Raw genomic sequence first — 12659 nt, 5'->3', positions numbered from 1 at the left:
TGTATCGTAAATACCTATTAAGTGAAGATTATATGAATTGAGTGTGATATCTAAAATAATTGTAAGTATGTATATTTAAAAAATTAATAGGTAAGTAATATTGTCTTCGGTTACCGCGATAGTTACTCATGAAATAAAACTATGAAAACGGATTATATCGCGTATATTGAATTTATAATACATCCCGACGTTTCGAACCCTTTACAGCGTTCGTGGTCAACGGGTGACACCCGTCACCCGTAAATTCAATATACGCGATATAATCCGTTTTCATAGTTTTATTTAATAGGTAAGTACTTACTAAATAATTTTAAAATAGAAAAACATGAATAAAATACTTATAAAAAATATAATTTATTATGCTTATTACTATCACAACAGCTTTGTACATATATATACATAACAACCTCCATTGTAAAAAATATCGATTTAAAAGAAATGTAGGTCCTAAAGTTACAGTTAAATGCAATAAAATATTACAGAAAGTGCGTCCAGATCTGACGCTAGATGCCGCTAGTGCGCCATTCGTATCTATAAAAGGTAAGCATATCGAGTTGCTCTTTTCGAAAATGGTACGCATTATAATTTAAATTGTATGCAGCACCAGCGGCACATGCGACAGATGTGGATGGACCATTACCATTTTGCTATTGCAGAATAGCAAATATTGTCAACAATAGATAATGTGGGCACACATGTTACACATTTTTCTAAGTATTCCAACGGGTGACCCTGATCGAGTCACGTCCGCTTCAGTTCCTCCTGAACTGGCGGTCGGTGAAGTCCTTGCTGAAGGGGCTGGCATGGAAGCCGAAGTTGTTGCTGTGGTTGGGCAGGTCCCGATGTACTCCCTGGAAACACCAAAATGTTACTGCAATATGGAAAATTACGCGAAACTCTGCGTAGGGGGCGCCAGGGCGCCACTACCACAATCTGAGGGTCTATCGTGAAACAAAAGAATTCCTTTATCTAACATCTCTGTCACTCTTGCATATTCGAGCGATAAAGAGGCAGATAGCGAATTTTCGGATTCGCGTTTCCCGCCTTGATGCATCAATGTGATATTTTATTATTTCTGAAAATTTGGCAAAAACCTGTTAAAGGTACAGTGCGTATAAGTTACTCTATGGTTTACTAAAAAGGCTAGTGCTGCACTCTGGTGGCAGAACATTGCACTAATATCCCCTATTACTTTTCAGTTTAACGTTTGACGCTTAGGAAATCGAAGGAGTACCTTAAGATCTCGCCAAATATCTATTGTGCTATAAGGCCTTCTGACTAGGCAATATGAAGCTGTTCTTACATTGCGCCTTATTTTTTGTTGATTGGCTTACTTGAGTGGATACGCGGGATTGAAGCGATTACCCAATTCTGGAGTTTCACCGCTTGCTCACCGCCAAGTCAGAAGTGCCTTAAAAGTTAATCCCGTGGTGGTAAGCATACGTTTTGCTAGTAACCAATGAAACATGCCTATGGATGGATTCCATCAGGGTGTATTGTTGTGGATCTAGAATTATAAAGTGATCGCGGTAAACAGTTTCGAATCTACAAATTGTATATACAGATATCAATCACAATGAAAAAATCAACGATGATCAACTGTGGTCAACGTGGGATTCGAACCCACATCCTTGGATTGCCGGTCCAATGCGTTACCAATTGCGCCAGCTGACCATCCGTCAATCAACGCGAATTAAGACTAAAAACGCGATTGACATCTGTATATATAATTTATAGATTGTAATAATGTGGTACGTCCCACAATAAAAAAGGAAAAAAATTTGATTTCACGGCTTATGGGTTATAGTTAATTATTAGTTGCATCGCCCGAGTATTTTGATGTCTTACCGCCGGTTCGCTGAAGCCTGGCTCCGAGCTGGTGTCCCCGGGCGCGAAGAAGTCGCTGCGGAACTGCGGCAGGTCCTCGATGCCGATCAGGTCGGAGTCGCCCGACGCGTCACTGAAATACAACAAGTACACTTGTGTCGCTTCACTTCAAACGGGTAAATTTAATCCATTCGACCCTCTCTTTTCTCAATACCGCAAACAAATTACTTAAGTGAGCGAGTCGTATGCGATAGCATACTCATAATAATATTATTGTATCGATCGATGCATTTTATTAATAAGTTTTGTTTTTCTTAGCTCAGTATACTAAGAGTATTGAATTGTGGGTATTTAATAAGTAGGTATTCACATTTTGAAATTAGTATTAGTTGAATACGTTGTAAAATTTTAGTGCTAACCACCAATTATTAGACATGAAACCGAGCGACCAGGGGAAAGAGAAAGACATATTCATGATATTGACAGGTTAATTGTATGGCAGCATAATCCTTTTTCTCTTTCACTGTTATAAATTTCGGTATTTCGCCATCGCATCCTACCTATGCTGCCATAACCCGACCATGAAAAAAACCCCGGTCGGTGATAAGGACAAAGCATGGCACTATTTTCTCTTTCCTCTTACAGGAATCGCAATAAGACTGTCTTTCCCTATCAAAGAGTGTCAGGCCCTTGGGGTTCATCCATTAATCCTTGTCACACTCGGTCACATTTGGCAAACCCCTTCCCCCCTGGTGTGCCGTTTTTTCAATGAAATCGATATTATTAATATTTTATCAAAATATTTTTGACAAAAGAAATATTAGTAATTTTATAGCCCAAAACAGATTAGGAAAGAAAATTAAATGATTAAAAACGATTATCGTTCCAAAAACTTGTTATTAAACTGTACAGCGAATAAAATAATTTAAATAACTTAGTGACGTCACAAAGTTTGTGACCCCTCCCCCTTGTCACAACATGTCACATTTTCGTGACCCCCCCCCCCCCCCCTAAACGTGTGATGTGATTAATGGATGACCCAGAAGCTTAAACGAACTCTTTTTTCTAATGATAAAGGAGGCAAACGAGCAGACGGATCACCTGATGGTAAGCGATTATCGTCGCCCATGGACGCCCGCAACACCAGAGGGGTTGTAAGTGCGTTGCCGGCCTTTAAGATTTGAGTACGCACTTTTCTTGAAGGTTTGAAGGTCGGATCGGTCCGGAAATATCGTAGGCGCAGTGTAGCTGTGCGAGGCAGGAAGTTCTCCATTCATCGTGTGTGTATAATATTATGATGAAGTACCTGATGGCATCAAAGTCCGGGGCCCTGAAGGTTTCGTTCCAGATGGGATTGGCGCCTTCCGCGGCGTACTTGTTGGTGCCGGGCGCCGCCAGCCCGGCGCGGTTCAGCCCCGAGGCCACGGACCCGTACTTCGTCATCGACAGCGCTTCCAGCCGACGGTGCAGGCTGAAACACGTCTCAACCACGTTCCATCACTTCATTCATATTACTATTAGGGAAAAAAAAAATATTTTTATGAAAATATTTTAATTTGTGCTATTTCAAGTAGAAACACTAAGGGTCGGTTACACCAAACTATTAGGTAGTTCGCTAAATTTTATTGTATGGAAAGATTCATGGTAAACCACCGCGGCGCGCATGATGACGTTGATCAGTCTTTCAAGTGCGGATGGTGCAACTGGCACTAAGTACTATATAAATTATAAACTGAAATAAATGTCATATACGAAAGAAAAAGTGACCAAGGCCTCCAGGGAAGTCCCGTGGTCACTTATTCGATCTTTCCTAGGTATATGACATTTGTTTCAATTTATTCGTCAACCTTATTGTGTAGGTATATCGGTTTATCAATAATCAGTTAAATGACGTGTATAGCTACTGAAAGAAATCGCAGCGCAAGGCAGTCAATGGCGTACTGTAACTTGAGACTCACGTCCTCGTCCTGATGATGAAGGTTAGCAGCAGCAGCAGGCAGAGGAAGGCGAGCACGGCCGACAGCGCGGCGAGGACGTAGATGGTAATGAGGCTGGCGTCGGAGCTCTCGTCGGGGCTCAGGTCCGTGACGAAATCAAGGAGCTGAAGCTCGCGCGTGCGCAGCGCCATCTGGATCGTGAACAGCAGCTGCGTGTCGGCGCGAATGCTGAAATATGTATGTCATTCAATCAATGGACTAGATGTCTTACAATGATTATTTTTAGGAAAGTCGTGTAAAAATATGGGTGCACTCATCATACTCAAAAATATGTCCCATAGCTCTTATGTCAGCGAATTAAGAACAATGGGACATATTTTTAAATAAGTTGTATGCACCTATATTTTTACACTTGACTGTACCACTTCCTAACGTTCGATTGGGTTCTGGTATGGTTAAAGCATTGTATAAACTGGTCCGTCTAGTCGACGAGCGCCACGCCGCTGTTGTCTGTGTTCGGTCGACGTCACCTGCTGGTCGATGCTGACGTTATGAACGGGGACAGAGATGGAGATGTTGGTCACCTGCTGGTCGATGTTGACGTTATAAACGGGGACAGAGATGGAGATGTTGGTCACCAGCTGGTCGATGCTGACGTTATGAACGGGGACAGAGATGGAGATGTTGGTCACCTGCTGGTCGATGTTGACGTTATAAACGGGGACAGAGATGGAGATGTTGGTCACCTGCTGGTCGATGCTGACGTTATGAACGGGGACAGAAATGGAGATGTTGGTCAACTGCTGGTCGATGTCGACGTTATAAACGGGTACAGAGATGGAGATGTTGGTCACCTGCTGGTCGATGCTGACGTTATGAACGGGGACAGAGATGGAGATGTTGGTCACCTGCTGGTCGATGTTGACGTTATAAACGGGGACAGAGATGGAGATGTTGGTCACCTGCTGGTCGATGCTGAAGTTATGAACGGGGACAGAGATGGAGATGTTGGTCACCTGCTGGTCGATGTTGACGTTATAAACAGGGACCGGCCCGCTATCCCTTATCGGGGTTTTATAAGGGTATTGCATAAGGCTTAACTCACCATACCCTTTGCCAGACAAAACCCTTTGTTTTAAAAACCTATTAAAAACCCTTATATAAAGCTACCACATTTGAGTAATCGGTAGCCCAAATACCCTTACAAAACCCTTATCATCCGCTCACCAACACTTTGCATATTGCTTATAAGGGTTAGCCTTATAAAGGGCTTCCCTTTTAGCATATAAGCGTGCTAATTTAAGTCGTCTACCTTGTTCATAAAGCACACATTACTTTGAATCCGAGCGATCGTCGGCGGCGACGGCGGCGTTCTTTGACTAGGCACGTATTTTCTTTCCTTTTCATACACTACCGTAGATATATACTAATCCTGTCTCTTTCACGCAAAGGGAAACCTTTATAAAAAGCGCTTAAAGATAAGGGTAACCCTTATTAAGAGCTAGCCTTATTTTTGGTTAGCTTTTCGGTAAGGGTTAGTCAAAGGTAAGGGTATGAATGGGCTTGCAGTTCAAAAGGGAAAGTCTTTCAATGTGTTAGCCGTGTTTAAGTGTCGCCCATTGAAAGGGTTTTATCGCGGAAAGGGTTGTCCGGTCCCTGGTTATAAACGGGGACAGAGATGGAGATTTTGGTCACCTGCTGGGTCGATGTTGACGTTATGAACGGGGACAGAGATGGAGATGTTGGTCACCTGCCGGTCGATGTTGACGTTATGAACGGGGACAGAGATGGAGATGTTGGTCACCTGCTGGTCGATGTTGACGTTATGAACGGGGAGAGAGATGGAGATGTTGGACTTACAACTCGATCTCCTCGGCGGGCACGGGTATGTCGTCGCGAATGAGATGCGCGCGCACGTCGGTTTGGTCGGCGAGCGCGACGCCGCTGTCGTCGGTGTTTGGCGTCACCTGGTCGATGTTGCACGTCATGTCGAACGCCGTCGAGAACGTCTCGGCGATCTGAAAACATGACGCTTGTACCACATAGACGATATGTAGATAAATAGACTGAGAAAATAAAGATTGAACCGTTGCTGAAGATAACAAAAATCTTCCTCCGATTTGTACAATTCAAGTCAGACAGTTAAAAAGTGTACTTACGAAGTCTCTATTCGCCTCGATCTCCTCGACCGTGTTAACGAATATAAAGGAGACGCGATTCTGGGACGAAATCAGGTACACCTTCACATCCGCCCTGTCAGTCTCTCCGGCTGAACAAATAAAGAAGTTAACAGTAAATATCCAAGTCACGATTAAAATTTTTGTAGTTGTCACAAACCCATCTTCCGTTTGCAGGAAATTTGTTGCAGACAAATATGGAGAAAGGTTGGTGTAATAGCAAAATGCATGAAAGGAGTGACCGAATTCGTTAAAAGATAAATGCTAATGCCTGCCGGAGATATAATTATACACAGGCGTCTACTCGGAAGGCGAAAAATTGTACGTACCTATTGGAGAGCCTTGGTGAAAGAAACCTCGTATGGTTGCGACGCTCAGTAATGAGGAAAAAAGGAATAGAGAAGAAGGATTTCATCAGGATGCGTAGCCACGATGCCATGCATGTTGGCGGTCTGCTGGTTCAGCTGGAAGGCGTCTCAAACCTGTCGGAGCATATTGAAGTCTCATCAGGGTCCGAGGTCACGATATCGAACTCGAACATGCCGTGCATGTTGGCGGTGGGCTGGATCCGCTGGTGCAGCTGAAGGGCCGTCTCCAGGCTGTCCTACATACTGGAGTATCTCACCAGGGTCTGTGGCCACGACATCGAACTCGAAAATGCTGTGCATGTTGGCCGTGGGCTGGATCCGCTGGTGCAGCTGAAAGGCCGTCTCCAGGCTGTCCTACATACTGGAGTATCTCACCAGGGTCTGTGGCCACGACATCGAACTCGAAAATGCTGTGCATGTTGGCCGTGGGCTGGATCCGCTGGTGCAGCTGAAAGGCCGTCTCCAGGCTGTCCTACATACTGGAGTATCTCACCAGGGTCTGTGGCCACGACATCGAACTCGAACATGCCGTGCATGTTGGCGGTGGGCTGGATCTGCAGCGTCAGCACGCCGGTTTGCTGGTTCAGCTGAAAGGCGTGCTCGCGCACCGTCTCCAGGCTGGCGTCCACTTGCATGCTGGCCGAGTCGATCTCGTACGTCAGGGGAGCGTTCTCAGAGTGGGTCGCCTGGGAAACCATTAATTTATATTAAAAGAACATGACAAAAACTAATAACAGCTCTAGCCCGAGCATGGGTTTCTTCGTGCATTATCGAGGTGAGGAAGCAGGTTGAGCGCCACGTTGCGCGTCCTCTAAACTCCTCGTAGCTAAAGTGTAATCTGTTGATAGCGGTCTCTTGCGTTTACGATAACGATTAGCTCTGATTCTATCGCTTTGATTGTATCAATGAAATATAGGTATATATCGTTATCGTCAAAGACTTTACGCCATGAATTTGTTTAATAAACGACAATACTTGGCTTAAGTTAAGAGCTTTGCTTGGTTATACGAAGACAAAGCTTTTAATTTTTACCGACAGTAGGTATGTAATACCTATTTGATGCCAAAACTGAAGTTATTCAGTGCGTGTAAACACACCTGCACTGTCAGCAGTTCCCTGCCGATGGTGTCCAGGGTGGACGTGCCGGCAGTGTAGAGCCTCCTCACGAAGATCGGCCGAGGGTTCGCTTCTCGAACCTGGAACAAATATTTCGAGTTATTATTTGTGCTCTCTGAAAACTTCTTGTGAACATTGTACACTAAACACATTACTGGTTCCCCGAATAAGTCTATACGCTGACATTTGTCACGAATTATGTCGTAATGTGTTTGTAGCTAATATTTACCTTTAGTCAAATTGTGAAGACTAGTTTTTTCTTTGGTGCGTTGCGTCGCGGTCATCTCGTGGTCGTGACGTGATGTTGTTGATGATAGGTGATAATGACCACTTACATTGACGGTGACGGTGATCAGGGAGCCCTGGGTGGGTGTGGCGGTGGGTGAGTTGCTGGCGGCCACCACCAGCTGGTGCGACGAGGCTACTTCTCGGTCTAGAGCTCGTACGACTTTCAACACGTTCGTCGACGCGTCTAGCTCGAAATGCCCTTCACTGTTGCCATCTGAAAGGTTTTAATTTAGATGTAATGGGCTGAAAAGAAAAAGGATAGGGTACACGTAAAATTGATAGTAATTGAACAAACTCTTACCAACTATCCTGTAGTATATGGAGTAGCAGTCGTCTTCGCAGCGGTAGTTCTTCAAGTCCTCTGCCAGTGGGAGCTGCTGTGTTTCTACATTCACTTCTTGTTCTGTGAAAATGCGTCACGTTATTACGAAATCGAGTCCATAAGAACGCTATGTTACTTTTGATATTTTGACGCAGTTTGCAATAATCAGCTTATACATGAACGCATCAGTTGCGAAGGTAGGATTAGCTAGCGAGAGGACGATGACCACGTTCAGAATGGTGTCCGTAGACCGTGGGCCGGGGTCTGTGACGCGGTCCGTCACTCTGATCGTCACTTGCGTGAATAAGTCTTGTAAAACAACACTGCTTACCCATGAACGCAACAGTGGCGGTATCAGTTGCGAAGGTAGGATCCGCTAGCGAGGGTACGAAGACCACGTTCAGAATGGTGTCCGTAGACCGTGGGCCGGGGTCTGTGCCGCGATCCGTCGCTCTGATCGTCACCTGAATATAAGGAAAAATTAGTTCATGGACTTTCGTAGTGCAGTAAAGCAAAGCAAATACAGCGATTTAATATATCGTAGTGGAATGGAAGGTAAATTAATGTATTTGGTCAGATGCAGATGACATCATTCTTCTCTTGCGGATTTGATTAATTAATAAATAGAGGGTGGTGGGATTTGATATTTGATGACGCGCAAAAATGGGCAAACCTCGCTGTAGCTTAAAAATTGCCGAAGAGAGAAGATATTGCCTCGTGATACTCTAAGGATAATCAGGAGGGGTGCTAGCTAAGGCTAGCATACATATGTGCTAGCCTCGGGGTCCCTTTGTTTGACATAATTATTGAAAGCCATAATGTAATGAATGTCATATTATCATTAGTCATAATTCTGAAACCGTTAACTTTTCAGGATTTTCAGATAGGTTAGGTTAGATTTGTTTTATGGCAATCATGAAAAGTTACGCGTTTCTGAGAAAAACCAAATTATGACTAACGAAAATGTGGACAAACAATACATTATGACTTAAAACTATATGGGAAACAATAGAGACCCGCTAGCCTCACTAGGGTAAAAGTTTTACGATTTCTTCAAGGTGTTGAAAATGAAATTCATAAGGTATTTATTTTCATATTCATTACTTGCCTGGAACTCCCTGACGTCTTCATCGAAGGTGCGCGCCAACCTCAGCTCGCCTCTGTTATCTCCGAGATTATCGATCTCGAAATATTGCACGGCTTCGGCTGTTAAAGAAGTTGATATTTAGTTAAATGGTAAGCACAAACCAAGTGGAGCAGCAGTAGATGATGGTAGTTTTTAGGGTTCCGTACCCAAAGGGTAAAAACGGACCCTATTACTAAGACTCCGCTGTCCGTCTGTCCGTCTGTCTGTCACCAGGCTGTATCTCATGAACCGTGATAGCTAGACAGTTGAAATTTTCACAGATGATGTATTTCTGTTGCCACCATAACAACAAATATTTAAAAAGTACGGAACCCTCGGTGCGTGAGTCCGACTCGCACTTGGCCGGTTTTTTTAATTTTTTAATTTAAAAGTTCTAGTGGAGTAAGATGTTCGCTAAGCCTCGATAACCCTACAGGCCTACAGGACGCAAACGCACATTTAGATTTTTAACAAAACACACACTGACTCTCATTCTGCTGGTTCTTTCTCCAAACGGGAATTGTAAGGGAGTGGCCCCTTACAATAAAACGATTTTATGTCAGGGACTAGTTAATACTTACTTATGTTAAATAGGTAGGTTCTGATTTTAAATTCGATTATCAATCACTTCAAGTGCTTCTAGGGACCGCAGATCACAAACGAACCACTGTTATACAATATATAAAGTACTACACTAAGTATATCATCATGAGCATAGGCCTCTCTTCCAGTACGCCACTTGTCCCGGTCCTGAGCTAATCTCATCCAGAAGTGACTGCAATCTTCCGGATGTCGTCCACCCAGCGAGCCAACGGACGCCAGGGGCTTCTTTCATTCGAAAGCGGCCACCATCCCGTAATATTTTAGTCCACCTGCCATCACTCTGCCTAGCAACATGTCCCGCCCAACTCCATTTAAGTATATGCACTACAGGCTTACCGTTGCCCACCACGGAGAAGTCCACCTCGCCGGCGTATAGCCCGTCCTCGTCAGTCGCATGCAAGCTCTCCAGGAAAGTGTCTGCCACCGTCACCAGAGGGCCGTTGGCTGACCGCTCCTATAAAGATTTATAAACGATAGAAAGCTAAACCCTAAACTAAGGACGTTCAACATTAGTCTTCCGTATAAATTCCCCGTTTAATCAACGCATTAGTGTCCAGTGGTGTAACTAATATACCCACTAAGGATATTTTAAAATTTACACTTATTTATTAGATATGTACCTTCGAAAGCCGCACAGTAGTGCCGGTGAGAGGGAACACGAACTCAGGCGCGTGGAAGTTGTATGGCGCGATAGAGATCTGGTACCACTCGAAGGAGTCGAGGATCGGGTCGCCATGGTCGTACGCCTAGAGAAGTTAGCACATGTTTGAGATCAACGAATACATTACATCTTATATGGTTGATGGTGGTAGGTAGGTGTACGTAACTGCTTTCCGATTCTCTCAGAAATGAGGAGCATTCCACTGACAGACAACGCAAAATCTAACCCTTTAAATTTAAAACTTTTACTTCAAATGTAAGCTCCACTATTAAATGATTTTTTGAAATTCAGGTTTAGGGAGGTGATAATTGGGTTGATAGGTTTTAACGACTTCCACGCGGGTGAAGTCATGGGTGGAGGCGGAAGCTAAATTTTACATAACTTAGAAACTTGAAGGCATATTGTAAAGACTAGCTCACTCGGCACTCACCCGAATATGTATCTCGTACGTGCCCCAGTACCCTCTCAAGTCCATGGTCGTCTCCAGCTCCCCGCGGAACTCCCACAGCTCCTCGTTGGGCACGGTGATGATGGTGAAGAGGTCTGGTACATCGATGTCGCGGTCCACAGCGCGGTGCTCCACCACCTCATACGACACGCGCGAGTTGTCTGTGAACGGCTGGTCGCGGTCGTTCGCGTGAAGGTCGGGAGACAAGCGAACACCCTGAAGGTTGAAAGGATCGTGAGCGAAAATCGGGGATAGTTAGTTAGTTAGTTTTACTGGGCATTTTCCGCAAATCGACATCCAATGTGCCTATTTTGCGTGAATACGAGGTAGGCCTATTCTAACCACCCCAGCTCATCCATGAAACCTAGCAAGCCAGGTCTTCAGGTTGCTAACTGCCTCCTTCAGTGTGCACGGATTCCCTAGGTATTTGCTCCCGTGAACTTCTATCTGTTTACAGTTCAGGAGAATATGTTTTGTTGTTTCTTCTTCTTCCATACACGCTCTGCACATGGGGCTGTCCGTTTTTCGGAAATACGGGGATAGCACTAATGTGAAAAGTTGGTGTTTAATTCGATATAAGAATAAGAATAAGAATAAGAATATATTTATTTAAAAGAAAAAACCTTAATAATATTCGACAATATCCAGTGGCCCCACACTAGGCAATGCCTGTCACGTGGTAGCCGGGTTCGCATTAAACAACCAAAGGTTAAGTAAAAAACTAGGTGACATTAATAGAAGTAATAATTAAAGAAATTAAGTAATTTAAAGAAAGAAAATTAAAGAAAAACTCTGTCTCTGTGTGTGTGTGTGTGTGTGTGTAAGTGTGTGTGTGTGTGTATGTGTGTGAGTGTGTGTTGGGTTGCGCATGTATTAAGGCTACAGAGATTGTTAGCATACGTAAGTGATTAGGTGACGACCTTCAGCAGCATTTCAGTTTGACTATAGTTAAGACCTTTCAACCAGTTCTTAATTACGAATTTTGCTTCAAGAGGAGACTTTTTAGATATGTTGCAGGCCTTTACTACTGTATTGTAAATATAAGGATGCAGGGAGTTAGGCAAACGCCTCGCGAATGCGGATTTTGTGATGGGAGTAGGAACTTTGAAGATTCGATTACGGATTAGGGTAAGATATTCTTTGGAATTTATAGTTTTTCGATGCACGTGAGTTGCAACTCGTAGGATCAATAATTGTCTCACACTAAGAACATCCGCGTCTTTATAAAGGGTGACCGTTGAAAACCACCGAGGCTTCCCAAGCATGACCTTGAGCACAAACCTTTGGGCCCTTTCGAGAGGCAGTAGTGCAGAGCTAGTGGAGCCACCCCACACGCCAATGCAGTAAGACAGGATGGATTCGCATATCGAAGTGTATACAATCTTAAGCAATTCCCACGTAGCAGAATTTCGTAGCAGCTTCATAATAAATATCACCTTTCTGACTCTAGTAGACATTATTTCGATGTGTTTTTTGAAATTAAGATTTTCATCAAGCGTAACGCCCAGATACTTTATGGCGGTACAATTACTAACAACACCGAAAACTCGATTAATTATCGATTTAACATTCTAAAAGTAAGTATAATAAGCAGCAAAATATCAATAGTCGTTCATGGATATTAGGTTGCTTATGTCCTTGGGATGGTGAGCCAGTAAAGCATTGCTGACATTTGAGAACCCCAAATACTCGTTAACTCTAAATTCTCGTGTCAACGCAAAAGAAACATATGGTCCTACTTTGCTCCTTGGTGGGTAACTATGCTCCAATAAAAAAAAGACAACGT

General features: G+C 43.7%; 1 protein-coding gene and 1 non-coding gene across 2 annotated transcripts in view; both read right to left on the bottom strand.

Moving 5' to 3' along the window:
• Positions 1 to 335: 335 nt before the first annotated feature.
• Positions 336 to 12659, bottom strand: part of LOC134749740 (protocadherin Fat 1-like) — a 31009-nt gene continuing 18685 nt past the window's right edge. The window contains exons 23-37 of the mRNA XM_063684768.1: positions 10856 to 11089; positions 10385 to 10510; positions 10101 to 10218; positions 9144 to 9241; positions 8367 to 8499; positions 8015 to 8116; positions 7761 to 7927; positions 7407 to 7505; positions 6803 to 6995; positions 5924 to 6033; positions 5625 to 5782; positions 3786 to 3992; positions 3134 to 3298; positions 1849 to 1960; positions 336 to 851 (exon numbers count right to left, since the gene is read on the bottom strand). Coding sequence (XP_063540838.1) covers positions 753 to 851; positions 1849 to 1960; positions 3134 to 3298; positions 3786 to 3992; positions 5625 to 5782; positions 5924 to 6033; positions 6803 to 6995; positions 7407 to 7505; positions 7761 to 7927; positions 8015 to 8116; positions 8367 to 8499; positions 9144 to 9241; positions 10101 to 10218; positions 10385 to 10510; positions 10856 to 11089 — 2121 coding nt within the window. The 3' untranslated portion in view covers positions 336 to 752. The remainder of the gene's footprint in view (positions 852 to 1848; positions 1961 to 3133; positions 3299 to 3785; positions 3993 to 5624; positions 5783 to 5923; positions 6034 to 6802; positions 6996 to 7406; positions 7506 to 7760; positions 7928 to 8014; positions 8117 to 8366; positions 8500 to 9143; positions 9242 to 10100; positions 10219 to 10384; positions 10511 to 10855; positions 11090 to 12659) is intronic.
• Positions 1603 to 1674, bottom strand: Trnaa-ggc (transfer RNA alanine (anticodon GGC)). Its single transcript has one exon. It is a non-coding gene; the product is annotated as a tRNA-Ala (tRNA).

Source organism: Cydia strobilella, chromosome 2, assembly GCF_947568885.1.
Source record: "Cydia strobilella chromosome 2, ilCydStro3.1, whole genome shotgun sequence".
Lineage (NCBI taxonomy): Eukaryota > Metazoa > Arthropoda > Insecta > Lepidoptera > Tortricidae > Cydia > Cydia strobilella.
This window is presented reverse-complemented; position numbering and strand designations above follow the sequence as displayed.